Source organism: Doryrhamphus excisus, linkage group LG12, assembly GCF_037039965.1.
Source record: "Doryrhamphus excisus strain RoL-2023G ecotype Guam linkage group LG12, RoL_Dexc_Guam_v1.1, whole genome shotgun sequence".
NCBI classification, from domain to species: Eukaryota; Metazoa; Chordata; class Actinopteri; order Syngnathiformes; family Syngnathidae; genus Doryrhamphus; species Doryrhamphus excisus.
In genome coordinates, this window is record NC_136368.1 from 12,220,264 (window position 1) to 12,245,781 (window position 25,518).

The 25,518-nt window shown below is 39.0% G+C and overlaps 2 protein-coding genes and 1 long non-coding RNA gene across 3 annotated transcripts; 1 reads left to right on the forward strand and 2 right to left on the reverse strand.

The window, feature by feature from the left end:
* Positions 1-538: 538 nt before the first annotated feature.
* Positions 539-4,501, reverse strand: LOC131136068 (beta-crystallin A2). Its single transcript, XM_058082558.2, has 5 exons — positions 4,364-4,501; positions 3,658-3,843; positions 2,026-2,167; positions 1,801-1,943; positions 539-878 (listed from the first exon to the last, which is right to left on the reverse strand). Exons 2-5 carry the CDS (start codon positions 3,813-3,815, stop codon positions 731-733), a joined length of 591 nt encoding a protein of 196 aa, XP_057938541.1. The 5' UTR covers positions 3,816-3,843; positions 4,364-4,501; the 3' UTR covers positions 539-730.
* Positions 4,502-8,249: 3,748 nt separating this feature from the next.
* Positions 8,250-18,064, forward strand: LOC131135987 (uncharacterized). The gene is made up of 3 exons (XR_009131679.2): positions 8,250-8,285; positions 16,908-16,992; positions 17,763-18,064. It is a non-coding gene; the product is annotated as an uncharacterized LOC131135987 (long non-coding RNA).
* Positions 18,065-19,359: 1,295 nt separating this feature from the next.
* umps (uridine monophosphate synthetase) lies at positions 19,360-25,189 on the reverse strand. Its single transcript, XM_058082133.2, has 10 exons — positions 24,994-25,189; positions 24,398-24,551; positions 24,077-24,201; positions 23,471-23,658; positions 23,290-23,387; positions 22,714-22,874; positions 22,503-22,620; positions 22,110-22,285; positions 21,816-21,930; positions 19,360-20,710 (listed from the first exon to the last, which is right to left on the reverse strand). The coding sequence occupies exons 1-10, from the start codon at positions 25,141-25,143 to the stop codon at positions 20,532-20,534; spliced, it is 1,464 nt and encodes a 487-aa protein (XP_057938116.2). The 5' UTR covers positions 25,144-25,189; the 3' UTR covers positions 19,360-20,531.
* Between the last annotated feature and the right edge of the window lie 329 nt (positions 25,190-25,518).

The window sequence follows — 25,518 nt, forward strand, 5'->3', positions numbered from 1 at the left end:
AAAGCTCTGAAAATGCAACATATGTACTTTATTAAAATGTAGCAATGTTGATTATCACAATCATGCTGTGAAGTTCATTTTTCAGTTCAACTCAAATGTACATCGGAACCGTTTTCATCGGGTTGCTGAAATAATTCTGTTTGTCTGGCTAATTGTCCTCGTTGAATTGCTTCCATGACAGTAGTTACGACATGCAGCATCAAACAAGCATACATTACTTCAGCTTTCAATGTAGCAGCTTTGTCAAACACAGTCATGATGGCCTTGCCATGCAAAAGTTCTTATTATTCTGGGCTGCCATTTGGTGCATATGCACAAATGACAGTCAGGGGTCTTTCCCCAGCCTGAATTCATATAAGTTCAACATGTACACACCAAGCCAGGGGGCTATTAGTAAGACCACAGCAGCTAGTCACCTCTCCCTTGCTGAAACTACGTAGAGTAGATCAAGTAGTACATATAAGTCATTCACAATATTCAAACTGAGTGATATCAACTTGTTTAAACTTGAAATGTAAAAAGAAAATGCAGTCTGCTATAGTTTTGAAGAAAAGCCTTTATTTCCTATTTCCATAAACAGGCTTGAGCATGGTAAAAGAAGTATACTCAGATATCCATACGTGTAGAGCCACAGTGCGATAGCAAGACTGAGTCCATCTACTGTTTTGTGTCAATGGTCAGTCCAGGTTGGAGATGAGGAAAGGAGTCAGTTTTTCAGGTTGAGTCAGGCTTAGTGCTGGATCCTACGAATGGACTGCACCTGGTTGGTGTGAGCCTGGGTGCTGTACTCGTTGTAGTTTCTGTACTCGCCTTGGTGTCTGTCTCTCTCAAGGATGTACTGATAGCCTCTGTAACCGGGGAACTGGTAGGCAACCCAACTGTGTTGGATAGGGAACCAGAGAAAAGTCCCATTAAAAAAACGTATATTATTATAAACGTTACATTACAAATAATCCAAATCTGTAGATTACTGTTGCAAGACAACCCAGAAGTAAAAACAGCTAGACTGTGCAAGCCTACCTAAGCAGTTGATGCCACACCATTGTTTTTATATTAAAATGCAGTGAAGTGCGGCTCATGGCTGACTTTCACTGACTCTTAAAGGTTTTTTTTTGTTTGTTTGTTTTTGCTTGCCCTCGCTCAGGATAATGACTGCAGTGCCTCTGCATCGGACATTTCTCCGTATTTTAATGTCCAATTATGTCACACTTAAATTAAATACAAGTCATGATGAATAATAAATGCTTACGAAATATTATTTTATTGGTGACATGCTGACAGAAACTGGCACACCCCATGATCCAACTCAGCGCATTAGGCTGGGCTTGCACACTAGGTTGACACGTGACGCTCGTGGCAGGCTTGTCCTAAGTTTCTGCCCTGTATAAATTTTGCATTTTTTACTTAAGAAAATGGCGGCATCATACAAAAAACACATTTATAATACATTTCAATGAGGCTTTGCCACACTTGCCTCCCTTAACTGCACATCACCATTGAAGTGTTACTGGCGGTCAATTACATGTAAACCCAAAATTATTCATACTGCGGCCAATGTGTGTTTTAAAGTAGAATTTAGTATTTGGTGAAAGTTTATGTTTTAGTTATAAATGACACAAGGTAGTTTCCTATGCCTGCCTGTGGATGATTTGCATGAAATAGGAAGAGCTCCCACGAGGAAACCATGATTTGTATTAAGGTACGCTAAGTCAAAATGGCAACCAAATTTAAATCAGTAAAGAAGAACAAAGGAGAAAGAGACGTCGCAGTCATGAAGACAGAATATATAGGACAACTTACGCTCCGGAGTTGACTTTAATAGAAGGCACCTCCTTGGTGCACCAGCCCATGGCCTGTAGGGAGGGGTAGTCATCACACATCTCAAACTTACGGCCCTGGAAGTCCTCACACTCATACAGAGTCACCTTGCTGTCACTGTGGTTCTGTGGGGCAGAGACAAAGAGGTAACATACTGTATGACATAATACCTATTTTATTTACTTGTCGAAGTCCACATAAACTTACAGCACACTTGATGGGTCTGAAGGACAGAATGTGCTCGGTCCTGTAGCTGCTGTTTCCACTCCAGGCCTCATAGCGTGGGTAGTCTCCCTTCTCCAGAATAAACTGCTGCCCCTGGAATTCTGGGTACTCATAACCCACCCAGCTAGAATAACAAAAGATGTATATCACTTATATTGTGTAAGAGTAACAAATCTTTGCATTTACGTCAACAATACAACACAGACATATGCTCACAGAATACGTTCTAATGAACATGCAGCTGCTTTTGTGAAAGGAAGCACAAAGCAAACATTGAATAGTGCGGCTGCTGCTGCAGCTGAACCTAGTAGGGCTTGTTATCTGATCACCAGTCAGTCAGCCATTATGGCTCGGAGCCATCAGATGCACCCTGCCAGCTCATATCACAATAAGGTCACACTGGGACGAGTGCATAATAATATGTTTGGCTGTAATAATGTATGTAAAAATTGGTGTTAATTTTTTTATTATATATGTATATAAATATTTAATCTAATTTTATTATTTAGGACATTTTTTAATCTGCTTCATAAAAATAATAAATATTGAGCAGCACCACAACTGTGAATATGAAATTACTTTCAAAACGACTGCTAATTAGGCTCCAGCACACCTAATGAGGATAAGCGGCATAGAAATAAGATGGATGAATGGCTGACGGCTAATTTACAGCCATAATCCCTGAACAGGCCACAGATAAAAAACATACTAATGAGGTTAAGGTTCATTTGGTCCATATAAAAAGTATCAAAACTGATTTGTTTGGCATTAATGTAGAAATACACTGCGCTGCACAACAACATGCAATAAAACACACACATTATGTGCTAAATGACAATAATGATGTAGTTGTGACGGGAAATCTTTTTAATTTTAGTCAAGTTTTGAAAGTAATGTATTTGGTTCCAAACAGTCAAACCTGGGTTTTCATAAAAAAAGTTGCAGTTTTTTTTTACACTGTTTTTGTACAAACTAGTCTGTACAGCCTGTACTGTATTGCTCTGCAAATTGAAGTGCCCAAACAAAGCCCTATTCTCTGCTGATTCACTGTCCATGTACTTTTTATTGAGTGCGACTGCTAAATAACCTGCCATGAGGCCAAAAAATGTTGCTAGTGCTAACAACTTGACAGTGAGAAAGACTATTGAATTTTAATCTCACCAGGAAGTCAGCATCAACAATAAGTTCCATCCATTCATCATTCGTGATTATTATTCTATATAGAATGTTTTTTTTTTAGTATTTGTGTCTGTCTGGTGCAGAGTAATTGGATTTGCATGATTTCCGATGAGAAATATTGCCTTGGTTTTTGGATGTTTTCCATTTTCTGCTAAGTTTTTGGAACGAAAGAATGAGGAAAACTGAGGTTCCAGTGTACTTGTATTGCATGTGATGTTGCATTTGGATTCTGCCTACATCAGCTGAGGATGTCCTTGTGGGGCCTCAGTGCATGACTTGTAAATAAGATTGTGATGAAATCATTGTAATATTCAGGCAAATAACACTGAGAAGGCGAAACATGAGGTGCATATGAAAAAAGAATCAAAAAGACGAAGGTAAACCTTATCTAAATCAAAGAGAAGATTATTAGAATCGGCGATGGAGTGTACTTACGGTCCATTCTCAACCTTAATGGAGCGAATCTTGTTGAAGCCCCTCTCCATGATGTTCTGACACTCCAGCATAAACTCACAGCGTTTTCCCTGGAAGTTCTCCTCCTCCCATACAGTGATCTTGAACTGACCCATCTGATCCATCTGTTGAGTGTTCATGGCTGCTGCTGCCCTTCAAGGTTACTCTCTGATGAAAGGGTCACAGAGTATTTAATGGCTGGATTAGCTCAGTTACTAAGAAACATCTTGTCAAACGGAATTAAAACATTTTGGAAAGAGGAACATTTTAGTGGTAATTCTGTGAAAAATAGATTTTGTAAATATTTTGTATTCATATTTGTCACTTGTGGGCAAATAGCATTTGTATCCGCTTGCTAATGATGATGCAAATCCAGCTGCAAAAAAGACTAGTTTTGCATTAGAATTCTGTATTACCAAATTTAACAACTATTTACCCATTTTCTATTATAATGAACTGACTAACTACCATCTTGCTGATTCTTAGCATAGTTGGGCAACAGTGAGTCAACATCTTCTTTGCACGCAGTGTCAAAAAAGTGCATAAGATCACAGAAGTTATCCAAACAAATGATTTGCTTTTTGTCTAGAAAATATACAAAGATTTTTACAGCATGTCAAGCACGCCCTCACATCTCACATCTCATGATCCTGTAACTTAGCTTAGTCTGATATGTTGATATACTCACAGACGGTACTGATGTGGGACAGATCCAGTAAAATCAATGACGGAGTAGAGACCGTCGCTTGTGTTTTTATAAGGCTGGGCCCCCTGGACCCGGGCCACTTCATTTACCCATCAGCCTTGCACACTCAGCAGCTAAGCGGGCCAACTGAAAGGGCAGCATTAGCCTGGTGCTTTGTGGAGGCTTCGGGGCATCATTGTCCTTGGAGCTGCAAACGGACTTAGTCATCACTATGGCAGCCATGGCCAGTATCAACCTGACCCAGGACTATACAACACTAACGCACTGACACAACAGTTTGATTGGTGTGAAAAGATAATAGACACATTCTGGGAGCTGATCCCTTCTGTCTCTCTGCCACACACACACACACACACACACATTTGCAGACACAAAGTGTATGCAGCCTACACCAGTGGTTCCCAAACTTTTTTTTGAAATTGTATTCCAGAAAAGAAACTTCTTACAGAAGAGTGTGTTCTCCTTAATGGTTCCTTCTTGAATGTACGCACATACCAGAATACATGCCAGGCCGGGTACCTATAGTATCTGTTGATTCATCATTCATCTATCTGTAGTGCGTAAAATTGTCAAAATTCACAATTTGCTGTTCACACGGCATAACACTGATTGTTAGGGTTTCAGACACCAATGTAGTCACAGTGTTTTTAATTTTTATTCACATTCCCCTGTGATGTGACCCCCTCAAAAACTACACTATTTATATATTTATTTCTTCAATTACACATCAGCATGAATGTTAGGTACATGGTAGGATCGGGTACATTAAATTGAAGGCTTATATACAAGAAATGATGTGTTAATAATCATACAGTGGTACTAATTTGTAATATATATTACTATGATGTTTCCACATTGCAGTGGTGTATGACTGCTGACACCTCACCTTCACCCACAGATGATTATTTGAAAAAAAGAAAAATACATTATTTGAATGTTGTATTATATACTTGCCAACCCTATTATTGAAAGATTGGGGATTGTATTGACAGAAAACTTTTATACAACTTTATTTGACATAATTACTTTAAAATTATGCTATTACAATAACCAATTATGTAGGACCAACCAAATGATAGTAGACCTATATTATTTTGTGCTCTCATAAAAAGGAATTAAAATACACACACACACATCTCTGTGGTTGATTTTTAAAACGCTTTAATAATATATTATAAAATGTCAGGTTTTGCAAGTTCAACATCCTGTTGTTCAGTGGGTCATGGAAGAAGCCATGCAGCTTTTCTCCCTTCACCAGTGTGGCATCTAGTGGAAAGATTAGGTATTGCATCCATACTGGACGAAGGGCCTCGGAAGGACAGAGGAAGTAAAAGTCAACGTTAATCTTATTATTACAGTCGGATCATTAAATTGCAAACTGCGTGTGCATGTGTGTGTATGTGTGTGAGACAGAGAGAGAGAGAGATAGAGAGAGGGAGGGAGGGAGGGAGGGAGAGACAGCTTCCTAAGCCATTCATTCTTCTTAGTGTGTGCCTGCATGTGTGTGTTCCTGCTGCCCACAAAGCAGGTGAGGGGCAGGTGATGCTTATGTAGACACAGATGTCACATGCTGGTGTTCTAAAGCCCATAGGTTCCCAAAGGGGGTACGTGTATCCCTAAAGGTATTGCCATAGATTGCCATAGTGGGTAAAGGAATAAAAATTAAAAATGTGAACAGGTAAATAGTACAGTGCAGAAGAAAGGTGACGGCACAAAGTTGTCCATTGTTCTGTCTGCGATAGATGAACAGTGAATTGAATGCATTGAAAGTGTTTCATCTTGATTTTTCAAGATCATTTATATTGTGTGCTAAATAAGACCTGCATTTCTTACACGTGCTGTGATGACTAGTTGGTGTGTATTTTTTATTTATTTATCTATTCTAATTTTGTATAGTTATAAAATGTATATTTTAACAGTTCTCCCAATATGCATATACACCACAAGAATAAGTTAAATGTTTTTAATACAAAAGAAAGAATCATGAGTCAATCAAAACTGCAATAATTAGATACTTCGAAGGTCAGCTTCCGGTTTAATGTCTGATTTGTTGACACTATATATACGTGCATTTTATCAATCGTGATTCAATGTTAGAGGGGACAGATCTATCCTATCCTGTAAATGCACACACTCATTTTCCTGTAAAATGTCTTGTGGTATGTATTTGCATGTAAAAAGCTGTCATAGTCCCATTCTGCACTGCATGCTATGAAACACATCTTTCTCTTTAACACTCCTTTTAATAGTCTGATGACATACTGTATATTATGTTTGCTTTTATCTGAATAATGAATTGTGACTTAAAGTGAGGATTTTGATGATGAAGTCAAATGTTTTGTTCTTTAAATAATAATAAACATGTGTACTTTCCGCCATCTACAGATGCACAGCTTGTCAGATTGAGTTGAATTAAACACATTTAAGGCAGTCGGGGAGTTTGCTGTGTTCACTGACCCCACTGATAATTCAAGTCACACACTAGCAACATAAAATGTTAGTTAAAAACAGAACGATGGAATTAAAGAATGTATATTACTTGATATTCAGGCAAAAAGAGTTTTTGTAATTGTGTTGCCTACGTACTAATGCTGCAGAGTGGGCTCTTGTTACCAAATCACTATGAACAGAGCTATTTGAATAGTCAGTGAATACACCTGCACACATATACGGCAGTGTTTGCATAAACACACACACACACACTCACACACACGTGACTTTGCGTCTGCACTGCATTGAAAGCCCTTCTTCAGGTGGGACATCGCCATGGATACTAATCCAGGTAAGGATGATGTGAGTAGGACATCTGCTCCTACTGCCTCCATTATTTCCTCTGATACCAAAGCATGGAGTCCCAGCAAAGCAGTTGGAAACAAAAAGAAATGAGAGAAACGTTAACATGCTGTTATAGGGCAGCCCTATTCAACAGGCCAACTACTACTACAGATGACATCACACGGTCTGCAAATCTATTCGGTTTATACTTACAAACTAATTTACATAAATATTTGGGAAAAGATCACAGCATTTGCAGCAGTCCTTAAATCAGCAGCAGAAACACTTCTCTTACAATATAGACAATTTCTTTCAATGAAGCTTGGAAAATTATGTTATGTTTAGTATGTTCATGCTAAAGGACAATCACGGTTTTAGCAATTTTGATCACAAAAGAAACTTCTCCAAAAAAGTCTTTGTCGCTAGCTCTACCCAAAGCGGCGCCCAAAGTGAGATTTTATGTGCTGCCCACCTCCATCTTCCCGAGCATGCATGGGTTTTCTCCGGGTACTCCGGTTTCCTCCCACATTCTAAAAACCTGTGTGAATGGTTGTTTGATTGACTGGTGCACCAGGCCAGAGTGCACCCCGAAGACAGCTGGGATAGGCTCCAGCATGCCTGCGACCCTCATGAGGATAAGTGGTATAGAAAATGAATGGATGCTTTACATTTGTGTCAATGTGAGCTTTTCCATTTTAGGACTTTATAGTAGGGGTGCCCACATCCAACATTAATATCAGGCTGATATCAGTAAAAAATATATATTGATATTGATATCAGACGACATTCAAGGCTGCAATGTTGATATTATATCGGAAGTGACAAAAATTATGTAAAATCTAGTTTTAATTAGGGCTGTCAAAATTTCCCTTAACTTTACACGATTAACGTGCGCTTCGCCTTTTTGACCCTTGGCCTACATCGTAGTTTGATTGAAGCACGGTAACTCTGTAGCCACAAGCTGGAGCAGAAATTGAGAAAAAAAGAGTATTTAGATTGGTAAAGTTAGCTTCAAAGCCCTGGCAAGTGGGTCTTGTAGCAAGACCAAAGTTACTTGTATCTACTGTCGCTGTTTGACTGTTTGAGTTATCACGGATTACATCGCCTGCCAGAGACTGGAGCAGTGCAGGTATTGTTTTTTATTATCATATACGGTGGTACCTTGGCATAAGAGTACCCCAAATAACCAGTGTTTTTCACATTTGTACATCTCTCTGCTGATTTTTGCATTGAACTGCCAGCTAAAATTAGAGTTGCAGTTGCTATTGACAGGCTGTCAATGTGATGACCGTTGCTGAAGTCCAGTGTTATGCTAGCATTAGCGATTTAGCATCAAATTACCACAATTATGCACATTAGCACTCAAAGTCATCAGATCTTACCTTTATGCATCCCTACATAGTCTCAGCATTTGGGAGCAAATATGAGGTGAAAGAAAAAGTGGGAAAAATACATCCGCATACAGCCCTCTGTGCATCCGGGAACGGTGCATTGGTGCGTTCAATGGCCGTCAAAAAGTACGACAAATTGCAGCTCACGTTAAACATTCAAAAACTGGGGGATTTCTAAGAAATAGTTACAGTATCGTAATAAAATAATATTTACTGTAATACATGAATGTGTGCATGAATGGAAGCTAGCAGGGTTAACTTAGTTTAGCATGCCAGTGTTGTTGCACGCACGACTCGGGCTGGATGAGCATCTTCACCGCTTTAAAGGGGACCTATAAATTTCTGACCTATAAATGTAGCTAGAATATACTATTGTCATGTTGAACGATGCCAAAGTTTCAGATAAAGAGGTTTGTGCATTAGGAAGTGAGCCCTAACAGAAGTTTGGGATGGCTCAAAACGCTCGGTTTGAAATAGCGTGGTAAAACTGTTCCTTTCTGACATCACAGAGGGGCGGATTTCCTCATATATAAACTCTCTGTCCTCCCTCAAGCTCTGCTTCCCCTGCCCTCCTCCAAGCATTGCTCCACTGTTTACTTGCCAGCAATGCCTCAAAAGGGAAATACACATTTGTATACAATTTGTTTACAATTCCACTATGCAGCTGGACTAGCCGACAAACTTGCTGAAGCCCTGCGCATTTCCAACCTTACTTGGTTGTGTGGAGGAGTCAGAAGGGCAAGTAATAAGTAACAATTTATCAGTGTCCGAACTGTGTTTATTTTGTGTAAGTTATGGAGAAAATGCGCTTTTCTCTGTAGCATTATAGAATAGAGCAGGGGTGGGCAAACTTTTTGACTTGCGGGCCGCATTGATATGACAAAATTTACGGGGGGGCAGACTATATATATTTATATTTAAATATTTAAAAAATAATAAAATATTATAATAATTACAATAAAATTAAAATAATAATTATTATATTATTATTATGTAAAATATGCAAATATAACAACAATATTATATATAATTAATATAATAATTAGCATTAATATAATAATTATAATAATCATAATAGTTGTAATAATAATTATAATAATCTAATAATAATCTAATAATCTAATAATAATAATTATAATAATAATTATTATTATTATTATGTGCTTGTGTCCCTTTTTTCAGGAGCACTTTGTAAACAACAGACCATGTCAAAAAACGAAATTGATAAAACCATCAAAAGGTTGGCTCAGGCCATGATGCCAGGTTGTATGTTGAGTTTAAATGAAATACTTTGAAAAGATTGGGCGGGCCGTATTCAAACACTTGGCGGGCCGGATGTGGCCCCCGGGCCGTAGTTTGCCCACCCCTGGAATAGAGCATGGGTGTCAAACTCGATTGCACAGGGGGTCAAAACTCAAAGCCTACTTGAGGTTGTGGGCCGAACTAGACTTTATCCCCATTCACATGGACATTTTTTGAATCAAAGTGGGGGAAATGTAATTTTTTTGTGTCCATTCATTCCTACTTCATTCACTCCTAATTTTCTACTTTCCAATTTTTGCCATCTGTGGCTATAGAATTATGGTTGTTTTGGAAAACAGGGATGTGGAAAAGACATACACGTGGCCGAGTGTGCAGCATGGGGTAGCTTGAGGGGCAATCTGGCGAAGACAAAGTCTGACTGCCACGCTAATAAAGCCCTGACGCTAATTGTCAGCAGGTGTGCGCAGGTAGCCCACGTACTGCCAGTCAAAGATGTACTGCAAGGAAAGGACAGAAGGCGGCAGCAAGGCAACAACACAGATCATGACATTTTCAATGTCTTGTGCCTTTTTAAGGTGTTATTTTGTAGAGACAGGATGTAATAATTTAACATTTGTTTTGAATCTGGCCCCCTGTTTAAGAATGGTTGTGAAGTTCATTCATTCAGGACAACCGAGCAGCCTTCAAAATAAAAGCACTCTTTGCCGTCTAACTTTGTAAATAAGGGTGTCATCAAACATATCAAATGTCATTAAACATATGCAGTTGGAATTGCATGGGTGACTACATCTTCCAATGACAAGCACAGGCATTACAGTTTGTTGACAATTTAGTAGCAATGTGTGCAGAGGCTGACATCCCGTAAGAAAAGTTAGCCAGTTTAACAATAAATAAATGTGCTTTACAATTTGAGATTTCATTATATGACTTGAAGATTTTTTTACATGAAGTTATATGACACTCTCATAAGCAGTGAAGTCTGTCAACAGCAACTCACTCCCCACATCGTGTCCTGAGCCGAGTTCTGGACGGATTTTGGTACTACTACTCACTACTTTTGATGCTAAAACCATCCCTTTAAGGTTTATATCTTTTTATACAAGACTCTGAATTAAGATTTTACTCTCTATATATAGATAACTTAATTGTCTGGCCCTTTTGCTTTATGAAAATGTGGATGGGGCGGTGTGTGAAATATTTCTGACCTGATGTTAGACTAATAATTGCACTGAATAGTGTTGACAGGTATACACACATAGGTTGCACATGACGCTATCTGCACACACAGAACACACACACACAATGACATGGTGGCATTCACATTGGTTACTAAATGTCAAAAGCATCCTGAACATTCTGTTTTCAACCCTTCATGGAACATTCATTCGTTCATTATTTTTCAACTGCTTTTCCTCACGAGGAACGAGGGGGTGCTGGAGCCTATCCCAGCTGTCTTCGGGCAAGAGGCAGGGTACACCCTGGATTGGTCACCAGCCAATCATAGGGCACATATAGACAAACATGCACGGGGAGAACATGCAAACTCTACACGGAGAAGGCCGAGGGTGGAATTGAACCACTCTTCCACCGTGCACAACAACAACAAATAATCATATTTGATATGTTTAGCATGGTATATTTCATAGTAAATCAGTGGGAATTTGTAAAATGAAACAATGATGACAATGAAAAACAGATATTCTACATAAATACATCGATCCATCCATTTTCTATGCCGCTTATCCTCACTCGAGTCGCGGGTATACTGAAGTCTATCCCAGCTGTCTTTGGGCGAGAGGCCGGGTACACATATAGACAGGGCACATATAGACAAACAACCATTCACACTCACATTCATACCTATGGACAATTTTTAGTTGTCAATCAACATAACCAATTATGCTGAGAAAACCCACGCATGGGGAGAACATGCAAACGCCATACATAGATGCCATACATAGATGCCCAAGCAGAGAATCGAACCCAGGTCTTCCCGATCTCCTGTGTGGCCAACATGCCACACAAGCATGAACAGTTTCATGAGCAGTGACACAACTCTGAACTCTGAAGACATAAAAGACTTGTGCTTGTGTGTGTTGCTATAAATGTGTTCCCTAGGAGAACTTAGTGCCGGGATGGACAGGAAGTGATTTGTGGGGTTCAGTTTTGAGTTTTTGCTTGGCCTGTGTTACAGATACAACAGTAATTTATTGGGGATTAGTTTTCTGAAGGATTTTTACTGAAGATTATTGTGCCCATTGTGAAATAATTCAAAACTGAAATAAAGGCCTATTGTTCCGGCAATCTGGCACTGTGTCCAACCAAACAAATTACATTAACATTATGTTACTGTAATGTTTGATGACCAGTGTAAAATACTAGTTATAATCACATCTGATTGTGTTTTCTGAATGACTTATAGTTGTATTTTGGTTCATTTAGCCGTTTTAATGCTTGAAATCTTTAATTTGAGCAAAATATATCTATAATTTGCTTAAAAGTACATTTTTTTGCACTAATGATTCAACCTTGAGCTTGATCTATTAATATATTTTTCAAAAACTATGGTAGAGTGAAGCCGTGAAAGTCGAACTGCGATGTAGCAAGGGACTACTGTATTTCAATGGTTCTAGTCAAGAGGCATCAGTTTAAAGTATATTATCTAAATATCCCACAGTTCAGTTAAATTAAAGCTGCACTCCTCACGACAGCTGCTTCTTATGAAACAAATAGGTCCAAGCTAGCCAACCCTGAGAGGGAACAAGCCTCGGGCATTTGCATGACTCTTGATTATCAGTAACTGTCAGAGGAAACAACACGCACACAGTATATTGCCTCTGGGACCTACTCAGCCAACCATTTAGAGATAGTAGAACACGGCAGTTTGACAGGCCCCGCAAATGCAATCATGTTCCTGGTGTACGTATACAGACAGTCGTCTTAATGGTGTAGAGACAAAGAGAACTCAAGCACGGCCCTACAGAAAAAAAATGTGCGGGCTCCTCTGAATGCAGGTCAAGGCAATTGGGTTGATTTAATGTATGAATAATTACTCTACATTTGGATGGACCTCAGATAAGGGCATAGGGTTTTATATCACTGCCATGCATTGAATAGAAAGTGAATAGAAAGAAGTGTTTTAGCAAAGCCTCAATGCTGTAGAACATCTAAAATTGAATACCATTGAGGCTGAACAAATTTAGGGCAATTTCAAAATGCTCTATTTTTGGGAAACTACACATAAGTTCAAATTTTGTTATGAATATTGACAATATAGAGACTCCAAGAGACTCTTGAGACTGTCAAGCAAGAAGTCCCTGTTCCAAAGTTAATACCTTCAAGTTGAAATAAAATTTGCAACTTTCCACATGGACAAAAGTTTAGCGGCTGGACAAGACAAAGATTGAGCATTTTGGCCAGTATGACAATAAGAATATTTGGAGGAGTCAAGGTGCACTGGGGGTCTTTGGTTGCACAAAATGGATGAAATCATGAAGAGGTTGGAATACAGTAATTCTTCACCACTTTGCTCTTCAAATTTTGCGGCTTTTTTGTCACAGTTTTTCTTAACTATATTAATTACTAAATTGTGTCCTGCTTTGTGGTTGTATACGGCCTATTATTCATCAAAGTATATTCATAATGGCCTTTACGCATCACTTATACAGATATATGACCCTTCCGTACACAACATACCACAACATACCACACAATTTGACAGAAGAGTAGACAGCACAGGATGATGATAAAAAGGGGAGAGCATGGGAAGAACAAGAGAAGAGGGGAGGAGAAAAAACTATGCTGCTAAGGGGGAGTATAGATTTGGAAAAAATCTTTGGTAACATAGGCACAAATAAACACACTTTACAACATAATAACTCAAAGACTTGCATCAGGGGAGGGAAAAAGGGAGGTTGAGGTGTTCTAGCGCGGGCACAGCAATTGCAGCCATATTTTCATTTGTGCCATGGAACCCGCCTGTCTGCACTGGGGCGATGAAGCGGTGAAGTCATGGGATGGGGAAGGGAGTGTGTGCAGCATATGTGCATATGCGTGAGTGTCCTTAGATGCGCACAACCTTTGTGTCTCAGTCTGCAGGATGTCATCGTGAGAATTGAGGTATCATCAAGTGCCCTACCCAACCAGCAACAGACCTCTTATTATGGTTCTAAATATATACAGTGGTATGAAAAATTTGGAGCACCTCTGGTCATTTTCAGGATTTTCCTTTTATAAATCACTGGTTGTTTGGATCAGCAATTTCAGTTAAATATATCATATAGTAGCAGACAAACACACTGATATGCGAGAAGTCACATTAAGTTTACAAAAAGTGTGCAATAATGATTTAAATAAAAGTAGGCAGGTGCATAAATTTGGGCACCCTTGTTGTTTTATTGATTTGAATACCTTTAACACTAATTATTGGAGCACAAAATTAGTTTGGTAAGCTCATTGACCCTTGACCTACATACACAAGTGAAGCCAATCATGAGAAAGGGTATTTGAGGTGTCAATTGTAAGTTGTTCTCCTCTTTGCATCTTCTCTGAACAGTAGCAACATGTCAAATGACCTGAAAGCAAAGATTGTTCAACATCATGGTCAAGGGGAAGGATACAAAAATCTAGCTCAGAGATTTCAGCTGTCACTTTCTATTATGAGGAACATAGTGAGGAAAAAGAAGACCACAGGCACAGTTCTAGTTAAGGCCCAGAGTGACAGACCAACAGTCAAACTCAACCCACAGACCAACTCCAAAGACCTACAACATGATCTTGGTGCAGATTATGTCACTGTGCATCGTTCAGCTATGCAATGCACTTTGCACAAGGGGATGCTGTACGGAAAAGTCATGTGAAAGCAGCCTTTATTGCACACATGCCACAAAAAGAGTCGCTTAAGTGTCCCCAAGCAAATTCGGACAAGCCAGCATCATGTTATGCATGGCGGATGAAGAACATAGCATTCCAAAACAAACACTTGCTACCCACAGTAACATTTGGTGGTGGTTCCAGCATGCTGTGGGGCTGTGTGGTCAGTGCAGGTACTGGAACTCTTGTTAAGTTTGGATCACATGGATTCCAGTCAATATCAGCAGATTCCTGCCAACAATTCTTCCAATAACACAATGATCCGAAAACACTGCTAAAATTACAAACGACAACATTCTGGAATGGCCATCTTATTCCCCAGATTGGAATTTTATTGAAAATGTGTGGTGGGATTTAAAGCAAGCTGTCCATCCTTGGATTTATTGCACTTTGTTCATAGTTAACTTGCAGTTAATCACATTTTGCAGACCGAAATAAGTTTTTATCTATAATAAGTGGGGGACATCTCTTTGTGGTAAACAATTCGATGTGCAACTATTAAGATAATTACATAAAATTTTATGTAAAAGGATATCAATTTGGGATCCATGGGGCATTTTTTGAAACAATACAGTCAGCAAGCATATTATTGTATTACTATTTTTCTTTACTATTCGCATATTAGCTCTTAAATTTGCCCACAAATGTTCAGCATATGCAATATGTGAGCGAGTGAGGCACTGACACATACACATGTTTTTGTTTATTTCTGTCAGCTCAAAAATTTTAATCTGTTTATTTATGATAATGGTTTTACATTCTAAATGTTTGTAAGTAAAAAGCCTATTTAGGAACATTCAGAATGGATTATTATTAAGGATTTCCAACAGTGCACTTTTCCGTCATGAAATGCACAAATTAAATTACTTAAAACACAGGGCAATAGTAGTCATAAAACATTTAATAAAAATTGCAAACTCAATGTAATTTCATTTCTCTTTTAACACACATTAAAATACATAGAAATGAATAATTATATTAAAGTAAATATGATTTTATTACAATACTGTAACTATTACTTCGAAATCTCACAGTTTTTGAATGTTTAATGTGAGTTGCGATTTGTTCTACTCTTTTTACGGCCATTGAACACACCGATGCACCATTCTCCGATGCACAGAAGGATGTATGGGTGTATTTGAATGTATTTTCACCTCATATTTGCTCCCAAGTGCTGATACCATGTGGGAATGCATGAAAATAAGTTTTGATGACTTTGAGTGTGCACTTGTCCCCAGACCAGCATACCAGCACGAAAACACAAACTATGCACAAAACTTATGCTGATCTCTGATGGGTTTTTTTGCACGTTATTCCAGTCCGTGGGCTGTCACAAATTTTCGTTTTTGAGGCGCCAAAACAACACTTTTCTTTTCTGGGAGGTAGACAAAACCCACCACACATTCATCAGGGGTCCCGACGGGACCTAAAAAAGGCAAGAAATCCCACTTTTCTGATGCTTTGTTTTTAGCCGATTTTTCAGGACTTCAGTTATCACAAATTCTCCTTTTTTGGGGTGCCAAAACAACACTTTTCTGGTGCGGGGAGGTGGCCAAACCCACCACAAATTCATCAGGATTCCCGGCAGAACTTAGTAGATACTTACTAAAGTGCAAAATCTCAATGTGATATGCCATCCATTTTCTATGCTGCTTATTCTCACGAGGGTCGTGGATAGGCTGGAGTCTATCCCAGCTGTCTTTGGGTGAGAGGCAAAGTACACCCGGACTGGTCACCAGCCAATCGCAGGGCAATTTGATATCCAAAATGTGAAAATGTTAACGCTAGTACCTTGCAAAATAGGTACCATGTCCAGTCAAATCCAGTCCAAAGCAGAACCTGACAACAAAATGTAAGTGCTCCATGGTAACAGTTAGCATGCTAATAACTAATATATGTACGTAAGTTCTGACTGTCACTTTTTTATCTGCTATTGCTGAGGCCCATAAGAACTCATAAGTCAAGTGTAATATCAAATATCTCCAATTGCTACATTCTCGAAAAACCTTCACCTTGACATTTTTATTTCAAATCCTGTGTTGTGATGTTTCGAGGCAAAATCCTCAATGCATAAAACAAATGTATTTGACGATATTTGGTGTCTAATGATGAATATCTCGGTTAAAACACCCATTTGACTTACTTTTATAATGATGATTGTGTAGTTGCTATATGCCCTACCTGTACAGAATGTGAGGATCACTGATCACTGCTTATCCCTTCAGTTGACAGGGAGAAGGGAGTGGCCAAGACTGGAAAGGGTGTAGCAGCAGCAGGACCAGTTAGGACTGTCGGTTGAAAATATCCAAGGTAACCCGACGAGGTATCCAGGATACTGAGAAGTGTGAGCTTTTCCTTCCTCGCAGTTTAAACAAATATTGACTTGCAGAGGCAAATAATGACATGGGAGACGGGCTTTCTAATGATGCCTCATTTTAGGTGACTATACCTACAGAGGTTGTCTTTTTGTTGATGAAATTATTTTCACAAAATGTTTTGGAGAGGAAAGTGATGTACAATCAACGCATCGTTGCAGGCGGTTTTTGTGATGTATGAGAAACATACAAATACAACACCAGCAACACTCAAATTGTCTCTTACCAGAAGCATGCGTTAAACTTTTTATAAAATACTATACAATGTTTATCTAAAATTAACTATAGGTACTATTTAAAATGTGGGAGGTTGTCCTTTACACACATTTCTGTATACATCATTTTTATATTCAAAAGTTATGCTTTAAAGTAAAATGCTTCTCAGTTTGTGTGATAACGACCTTTGAGTTTCAGATGAATGCCTTTTAAATGTGATGCATTCACTGTACTGTGTGCCGAGACAGCTGCATGAAAGTATATAAGTGGGGTTAAAGGTATGAATGCATCTATAGATGCATTCATACCATACTGTGCAGAAAAACTAAATAGAAAACAGCAAAAGTACATGTTTCCATGCTAATAATGGCTGCATACTGCATCTCTCAAAATGACAGATGGCCCTGGCAGGTGTGTGTGTGAGTGGTTAATGTTTAGTTAACGATTAACATAACCTGCCATTAAGTCCATCTTTCTGCTTGCCTGCAGCCTGAGGTGATGACGTAACAAGCGGATGGCGATGAAAAGGCCACCAGTGGAAAATGCAGGCTGCCACTGTGACTGGCTTGGAAAATGATTATCCAAAAAGCATAAAAGGGGTTACAGAGATTAGCATCCCTGCTGTTGTAAATGTCAACTTTTGACAAGTATAAATAAAGGTATATATAGCAAGGCTACTAGGGATAAAATAGGGAAGTAACTTATTTAACAGTTGCTATCAGTAACTAACTATAAAGGGAAACCATATGGTGGGTTTAAAATGTAAATGTCTTCATGAAAGTCATACATTTCTATCAAATATAATATTTGTGCCACATTTTTGAAAGCCACACAAGCGTTCCCCCACACTTTTTTTGTTAAAAAATTCAATAAAATACATGTCTAGTTTTGTCATTCTTTATTTTGATTATATCGATTTACAAGTCAGGTCTTTCCAGCTGTATGCAAACAAGGCACCTCTCATGCAAGACATTTAAAACATATTCCAATTCTGACAGGATGCATTTGAGTTTGACTTGTTCTCATCCTCATTCCACACCCCCTAGATGAAAAAAAATGTTTATTCGGGGGTTTTTTTATTGAAAAAAAATAATAATTTAACGTCATTAGACTCCTCCGCACACACTGAAAAGACTGATCTCCAGTTGTCAATCCGTACCTGCGTAACGCGAGCCGAACGAACAAAACGTCATCTTCAGGTATTGTACGTGAGGCTCAACGTGAAGCAAATACGGAACAAAAAAAGTCACGCGTGGGAGTCCAACCGTGCCAATGTATTGTGCTCCTTCACAGCTGGCGTCCCCTAACTCACAGGGCGGACCTTTTGGGAGCAAATTTAGGCACGTTAGATGAGAAAACGTTGATAAATACAAAACACCTGCAAAGAGTTACTGAGCGTACCTTTAAGAAGAAGTCAGGCCCATGATGGTCGATGAGCCCGGCCTTGTTTCTTTGGCTTTTGGCAGACTTTTTGCGCGCACTCAACACTTGTTGATGACAGGTATAGGCTTTTATACTTCTACATGCTGTCGCTCTCTCTCTCCCTCCCTCTCCTTTTCTCCTCCCCTCATGGATGAAAAGCAGAGAAGCTCCTCGGGGCGCACACAGACACCTGTCGTACGGTGCGTTGCTCTGATCCAATATTGACATAAAAGGGGGAAGGTGAAGACACACACACAAGTTGTCCTCCATCACAAGCGCTCTCACTTTCCCATGTGCCTGCTAGTCTGTCTTGCTCGTTAACTCCCATTGGATTGAAACAGTTAACTGAGACTAATATCGAATCACTCATGCCACAAATGCTTTTCAAAAAACACTTTTTTAACTTTTAAAAAGTCAGTAAAGCAGTTTTTTTTTCGTTTAGACTTATGACAAATTATATTTCTATTCCTTGTTTCAAGTACTGTCCACATATTTTTTAATTAGACAATCATGTCTATATTAGAAACATTTATCTACAAAGTATTTTAACACAGCTCAGGTTGTCAGTCAGAAGTATTCCCATAACCCACTATGCATCAATTGTGTTTTCCCTTAAAAAAATGAGAAGCATGAATAAGACAAGAACATGTTTTAATCAGTTCCGTTATTTTTATTTTATTGTGGCAATGCAAAGAGTCGAGCAGATGAGACAGTATCTGCATTTCCTCTTTTATAATTCACAGTAATCATGATGATAATTGGCTCCAAACATACAGCACTGAATATATGCAGCTGACATTATTTAAAGTTGTAAAAAGACATGAAAGTGTGCGTATACAAAAAGTGTTCCCTCATAAGGCAGTCAAGTCGGTGCATATACTGTTTGGAACTGGGACCTGCAAAGCAGACATTGGGCTGTGCTGGAGGATGCTTTGTGTTTGACTTACTACTTTAAGATGAAGTAATAACTATGGTTACTACTAGTAACCATATACTAATACTCATATATATTACTAATAACTACTAATTACTTCATCAATGAAAACTACTCAAATCAACTGAAAATATGACTGAGGTTATCACTAATGACTACAAGGTGATTTTAAAATAACTTTGGAGGTCCGTTGTTCAAGTACAAAGATGGTGGAAGACTACTAAAGGACGACATGCTCAAGTTGACACTAAGACGCTCAAGAATTGTCATGCAAAACTCATTGCTACAGGATCTGTGGCTGATGCAGTATCAGTATGACCATTGTGGATCATTTTTGTAGGGCTTTCAAATCTCAAACAAAATAATCGATCTGAAGAATACAAGAACTTGTAATTCCCAAAGATCGTGGAACATACACAAAAAATGAGAATATTACAACATATGAATAAATGTAAAAATCGAGTTACTTTTCAATCACCGTGTAGCACACAAACTAATACAATACAATTAAAAAAAACTAATACAATACATACTAATAACTAATGAGTTAGTAAGTAGTGTAGTTATTACTTCATCTATAAATACTTCTCTATTGACTCGAAAAATGACTGCATCAAAGATCCAAAGATCTTGTTTTGCATGGCAAGTCTGCTTCTCACAATTCTATAAAGATAAATGGTGACGTGAAAGGGAGTGGAAAAAATGTAAAGTACAAAGAAATACTGCAAAGGCAGTGAAATATGCCACAAGTCCGAGAGAAGAAGAGAATTGGAGCGAGCAGCGAACAGTCCAGTGTGCAACCACCAGCTATGTTGAACTGCTGCCCATCAGAAGTGGACAATATGGTCAGTCTTCCCCCAAACCTAATTATTATTTGTGTTATGAAGGCTATTGCTGCACTCTTATTGAGAACTCTGATCCATCCTCCTTGTGTAGGCCTCCCAGCCCAACTTCCTGTAGGCCTCAGCAGCTTCTAGCCTATCAGGGGCCTCAAGGATACCTCTGCCAACAATGATGACATCAGAGGCCTTGTTGTAGATAACTTCCTCTGGAGTGTTGTACTGCTGTCCAAGAGCATCTCCTGTGGGAGAAAAAGGGGGAGGAGATGAGATCAGGATCAGCCATTTTGTTTTAGACTACAGCACCCTCTTGTGTTTAACCGGAATCACAACATCCAACCTGATGACAAACATTCTTTTGCAGATCAGTTCTATGTGACTTATTCCTTTACTCATTTTCAGTCGTTACAGTAAACTCTGATGAAGTTTTAAAAACTAAAATAAATAATTGGCTCTGTCAGTAAGTAAAGTAAGAATGGAACATTTACTGTCTCAACTGCATGTAGAAGAATGTTGATTTGGTCTACGTACAAGTTCTGTTCAGATTAAGTTGGCGCATATATCTAAATTAAACAGCAAAATGACTCACACTCCACACGTGAAGGACATAAAATACAGTAATAAAAAGATTAAATACAAAAATTAAACCAGTAATGAAATAAAAAAGATAGTATTCCTTTTAAGGGGCGTTGCAAGGGAGGGAGAGACAGGCATATTGTCAGGAGGAAGTCTCAATAATGACACCACCAGGCTGCTTAGTTATCACTGTTCATTTCATAGAAGCAGATGCTTCCACATGTTAAAAGATACTATTTGATGCTGTAAATGTAAACACTACATGACTGCACTATTTGTCAACAAAGCAAAGCATCAAATAACCCCGATACGTCTGCAAGTATTCACATTCATTCAGGTCACGGCTTAGACCAAGAATTCGGCCAATCATGATCGCCATTGATCTACTGTCAGCATTTACGATGTTGAATTTTACTTTCCTTTTCTTAGACAAATCCAAAGATTCTGCTTCTAGCAGGGGTTAGCTTGCACGATTGTGTGTATGCGCGGCTCGATTAGTATATTTTCACTACGTTGTATTTCACCGCTTTAATGTAAGGAATGTTTTTCAGTGCCTGGTGACAACCTGGAAGTTCTGAGTGGAAGAAAATACGAGAACCACGTTTATTTTTTTTTTTACTTAACTCGTTGGACTGGACCTTCCTAATTTTATGGTAATGTGTTGTAACCACAAAATTTGGTAAAACAAGGAATGCCTGTAGTGTGTAACAGTACATATTGACAAACAATATTGACAGTACATATTTGGGCAAACAAAGTAAATTCAGTCACCTCCAGCTTTCATTTGCACCCCAGGGGTCATGTGGATGAACTCAGGCCTCTTTGTGATCTTCGAACCACAGATAAAGCCAATGACAAAGTCTGAATTCTCCTCAGCCATTTTTACCTGTCAAGACATACATTAAATTAGAGATTCAGTGAAGTAGGACTGGAGTAATGTGGTCAATGGTTGGCACAGAACAGGCAAAGTGTTTAGATTTCCTCCTCTGTCCACTGTCATGGAAAGACGCCGTCCCTTTGTAGTTGGTGGCTACTGCTAACTATGAACTAAGTTGAAATGCTTACCACAGCCTTTGTGTACTCTTCATTCACGAGTGAGCCCTGCGAGCTCATCTGTGCAATCAGCAGACAGCCTCGGCCGAGAGGCCTGCCTACAGAAGCCAGGCCGCTCACCACACCAGGTCCTGGCACTGCATGGGCATTCACTATGTGAGACCATGAGGAGATCTGGTACACACCACCTCGAGAACGAACAGAAAGAGGACATCAAAAGTCTACACAGCTGTGATAACTGTTAGAGGTAAAATCAGGGTGTGCAGTGTTCTTTTTTTTTCTCCCCCGTATCGCCAGAGTGTCCATAACTTTTAAATATAAAACAATCATAAAGGTAATTTGTGTTGTTATTCATGCAACATAAACCAAAGCCTTTTATTTGACCATCAAGTTTCAACTTCTCACCTTCATATTGATGCTTGACTGTATTGCCGATATCAGCAAACTTGCGATCTTCAAAAATGAGGAAGTTCTGCTTCTCAGCAACAGCCTGGAGTTTCTGGCTGAAGGCCACAGTGAAGTCCTGATAGCAAGAAGCAGAAGTTCATAATTGGTTGATTTATTTATTTTTTTTAAACAAAATCCTCCAGGAATGGTGGACAAGTTTGGCTACTACCTTTAGAATGTCTACATGGGTCTTCAGTAGGCAAATCTTTGGACCCAGAGTATCTGCCAGGTGGAGCAGCTCCTCGCTGCTTGAAACATCAGCAGACAGGCAAAGGTTGGACTTCTTGTCTACCATGATTGTCAATAGCTTTGACCCTAAACGCTGAACATCTACAGACAAAACAAAAACATTTCACTGATGCGGATGACAAATGTGACAACTGTACTGGAACAACACCAATGTTTGAAGCTGATATGTCCAATTACATATCCATTAGTATTATTCTGGCAGTGGCCAAAGTATTTAAAAAGTTATGTATAATTACATATAATTTCTCACCAACTGCAATTATGTTGTTAAAATCATATTTGAAAGACAGAAAGCAGTGTCAATAATACTACTTCTTCCATAATTAATAACCTGATGGGTGTGCCACAAGGATCGACTTTCAGCCCCCCTCAATTCACTCCATGTACCAATGTTCTGCCAGATACATCTGCAGCATGTCAAATGCATGCAGACACAAGAAAACTAATGGTGGCCGAAGAATTTTGCACGATGCTGTAGGCATACTGTATGTCATACTTGGAAGTTTGGCTCTGGCTTCATAGCTCAGGTGCAGGTTTTGTTCCACATGTTGTTTCTTTGAACCAGGGACATCAATTCCATTCTGCTCCTCAGATCTGAAAAAATGTCAAAACATTTTAACGCGACTGATAACAGCATTTGCAAATGGAGAAAAAGTTATTGCAGTTTTATACAACACCTAAAAGTGTTATTGTCCAAGATGAACTTGCGCACGTTCTGGGCTGTTTCTGTGTCAATACGTTGGGAGGCCTGCAGCACATTGAGCAGCTTGAACATGGAGATGATAGGATGGAGCCTGATCCCCTTTGACGCCAACATGTCCACAGCACCTTGCTCTCTGTCCATCAGCACAATGGCATCTGTCACCTTTCGCACAGGAACATCTTATTATGTTACATTATCTTGAGGGATACTTAACAATAAAGCCAGCATCTATCTAACAGGCACTGTACATACGGCAAGATGGCACCCCACAATTAGCGCCAGCACAAGAAAGTATGAAAGGGGAAAGTATGAAAAGCAAATACAAATAAAAATTGTAGAGCCCCATTCCATCTATTCACCTTGCATCTTTTTTCAGGAACTACAAAGTACCTTGCTCACTTAAATACAAGCAGCATGTGTCCGTCTTCATCACGACTTGTGCTGTGTTTTAACTATAATATTTTGTCTTACACCAGGAGTTAACTAATTCCTAACTACAGAAACTGCTGCTTAACACAACGGGGTCAGACATCAATTTACTTTTGGTATAAATTATGGTAGTGATGTTGTCCTACTGCACCTTCAGTCCTTCTTTGTACAGCACTTCAGCCGTTTCTAGGATGCTGCTGCCACTGGTCACCGTGTCTTCAATGATAAGACATGTATCTCCTGCTTTAAATGAGCCCTCCACGAGACGCTTGGTTCCTAATACAATTAGAAAGGAGACTTGGTGGTAATGTTAGAATATCTTAGTCAATGTACTTTATTTGTTAGTCCACATACGGTATAATACCAGTCGACCACAACATTAAGCACACTTGCACACAAAATACAATACATGAGCTATATAATTGAACAATCATATTATATGTCAAGCGTGTCTATCCTTCTAGTCTCCTACCATAGTCCTTGGCCTCTTTGCGCCGGATTAGCATGGGCAGTTCATGTGTGGAGCAGATAATAGTGGCCATTGGCAAGGCTGTGTATGGAACACCACACACTGTGTCAAACTCAAGTCTTTCATCTTGAGCTCTTTGGTACATGAGTTTTGCCACCTGCAAATATAATAAATAATGTAACATGGCTGTAACATTATACTCAAGGACTTACATAGTTCTTAATGGTTGGATCTTGAAACAATCATGATAAAGGTGAAGGTAATTCAATAGCACAGATTTACAGTGTCCAAACAAAAATAGCCTTATCGGTGCCTATGATGCTATTTCATTGATGGAATACACACCACAAGAGTAAGTAACAACGATGTTAATCTTTTGCCTGAAAACCTGACAGGCTAACAGAGCTAGGTTCGCAATGCATTGGAAAAAGTGAGGTAACTTGTTTGTTGTTTACGTGGACACAAGCACGGCAGAGATAATAAGCTTAAGTGAGTGTCCCATTTGCTCTGGTTTCGAATGAAAATGTTAACGCGAAAAAACACAAAGTGTAAATATATACAAACACAAAACGTCAAGACTTCTCGTGGCACGTGTGTACCTGATTCATAAGGCGTGGATGGGACACGAGTACTCTCAAGTCGATGTAAATGGGCGTCATCATGCCGCTCTTCAGTTTATATTCTCCGAACTTCACCGCGTTCACATCATGAAGCTTTAGAATAAAACTGTCAATGCAGAGGTTGTCCATGTTTATTCCTGAGCTGACCAAAGAGCTACCGCTAAAACTACAGCACTCTAGTAGTATACTTCCTCAAAGCGGGGTCAAGGAACCGTCTACTTCCGCTGCTGCTCCTTCAAAATACTCACAGGTACAGTACGTTACAGTACATTTACAAAATAAAACTCGGGAAATCCAACTGAAAATTAGGTCAAAGTAACAGTAATACGAGGTGTTTTGACATTTATTATGTGTTAAATGATGATGCACTGAACTCAGAGGTGGTAAATAAATATAATAAGAAATACGAGCCTTTGTTAGCATTTTGCCGGTTTGAACAGCAGCCTGCAATGACAATGTTCAAGCAAAAAACAAACAAACAAAAAACGACACTACACTGCACAA

Excerpts from the sequence above, each read along its gene's own strand:
- LOC131136068 (XM_058082558.2), bottom strand. The coding sequence starts at position 3,815 with ATGAACACTCAACAGATGGATCAGATGGGTCAGTTCAAGATCACTGTA. Across the intron at positions 2,168-3,657 it reads ATTAAGGTTGAGAATGGACC|CTGGGTGGGTTATGAGTACC; the intron begins GTAAGTACACTC and ends TTGTTATTCTAG. Across the intron at positions 1,944-2,025 it reads TCAGACCCATCAAGTGTGCT|AACCACAGTGACAGCAAGGT; the intron begins GTAAGTTTATGT and ends TCTGCCCCACAG.
- umps (XM_058082133.2), bottom strand. The coding sequence starts at position 25,143 with ATGGACAACCTCTGCATTGACAGTTTTATTCTAAAGCTTCATGATGTG. Across the intron at positions 22,875-23,289 it reads AGCCAGAGCCAAACTTCCAA|ATGTTCAGCGTTTAGGGTCA; the intron begins GTATGACATACA and ends TTTTGTCTGTAG. Across the intron at positions 22,621-22,713 it reads CCCATGTAGACATTCTAAAG|GACTTCACTGTGGCCTTCAG; the intron begins GTAGTAGCCAAA and ends TCTTGCTATCAG.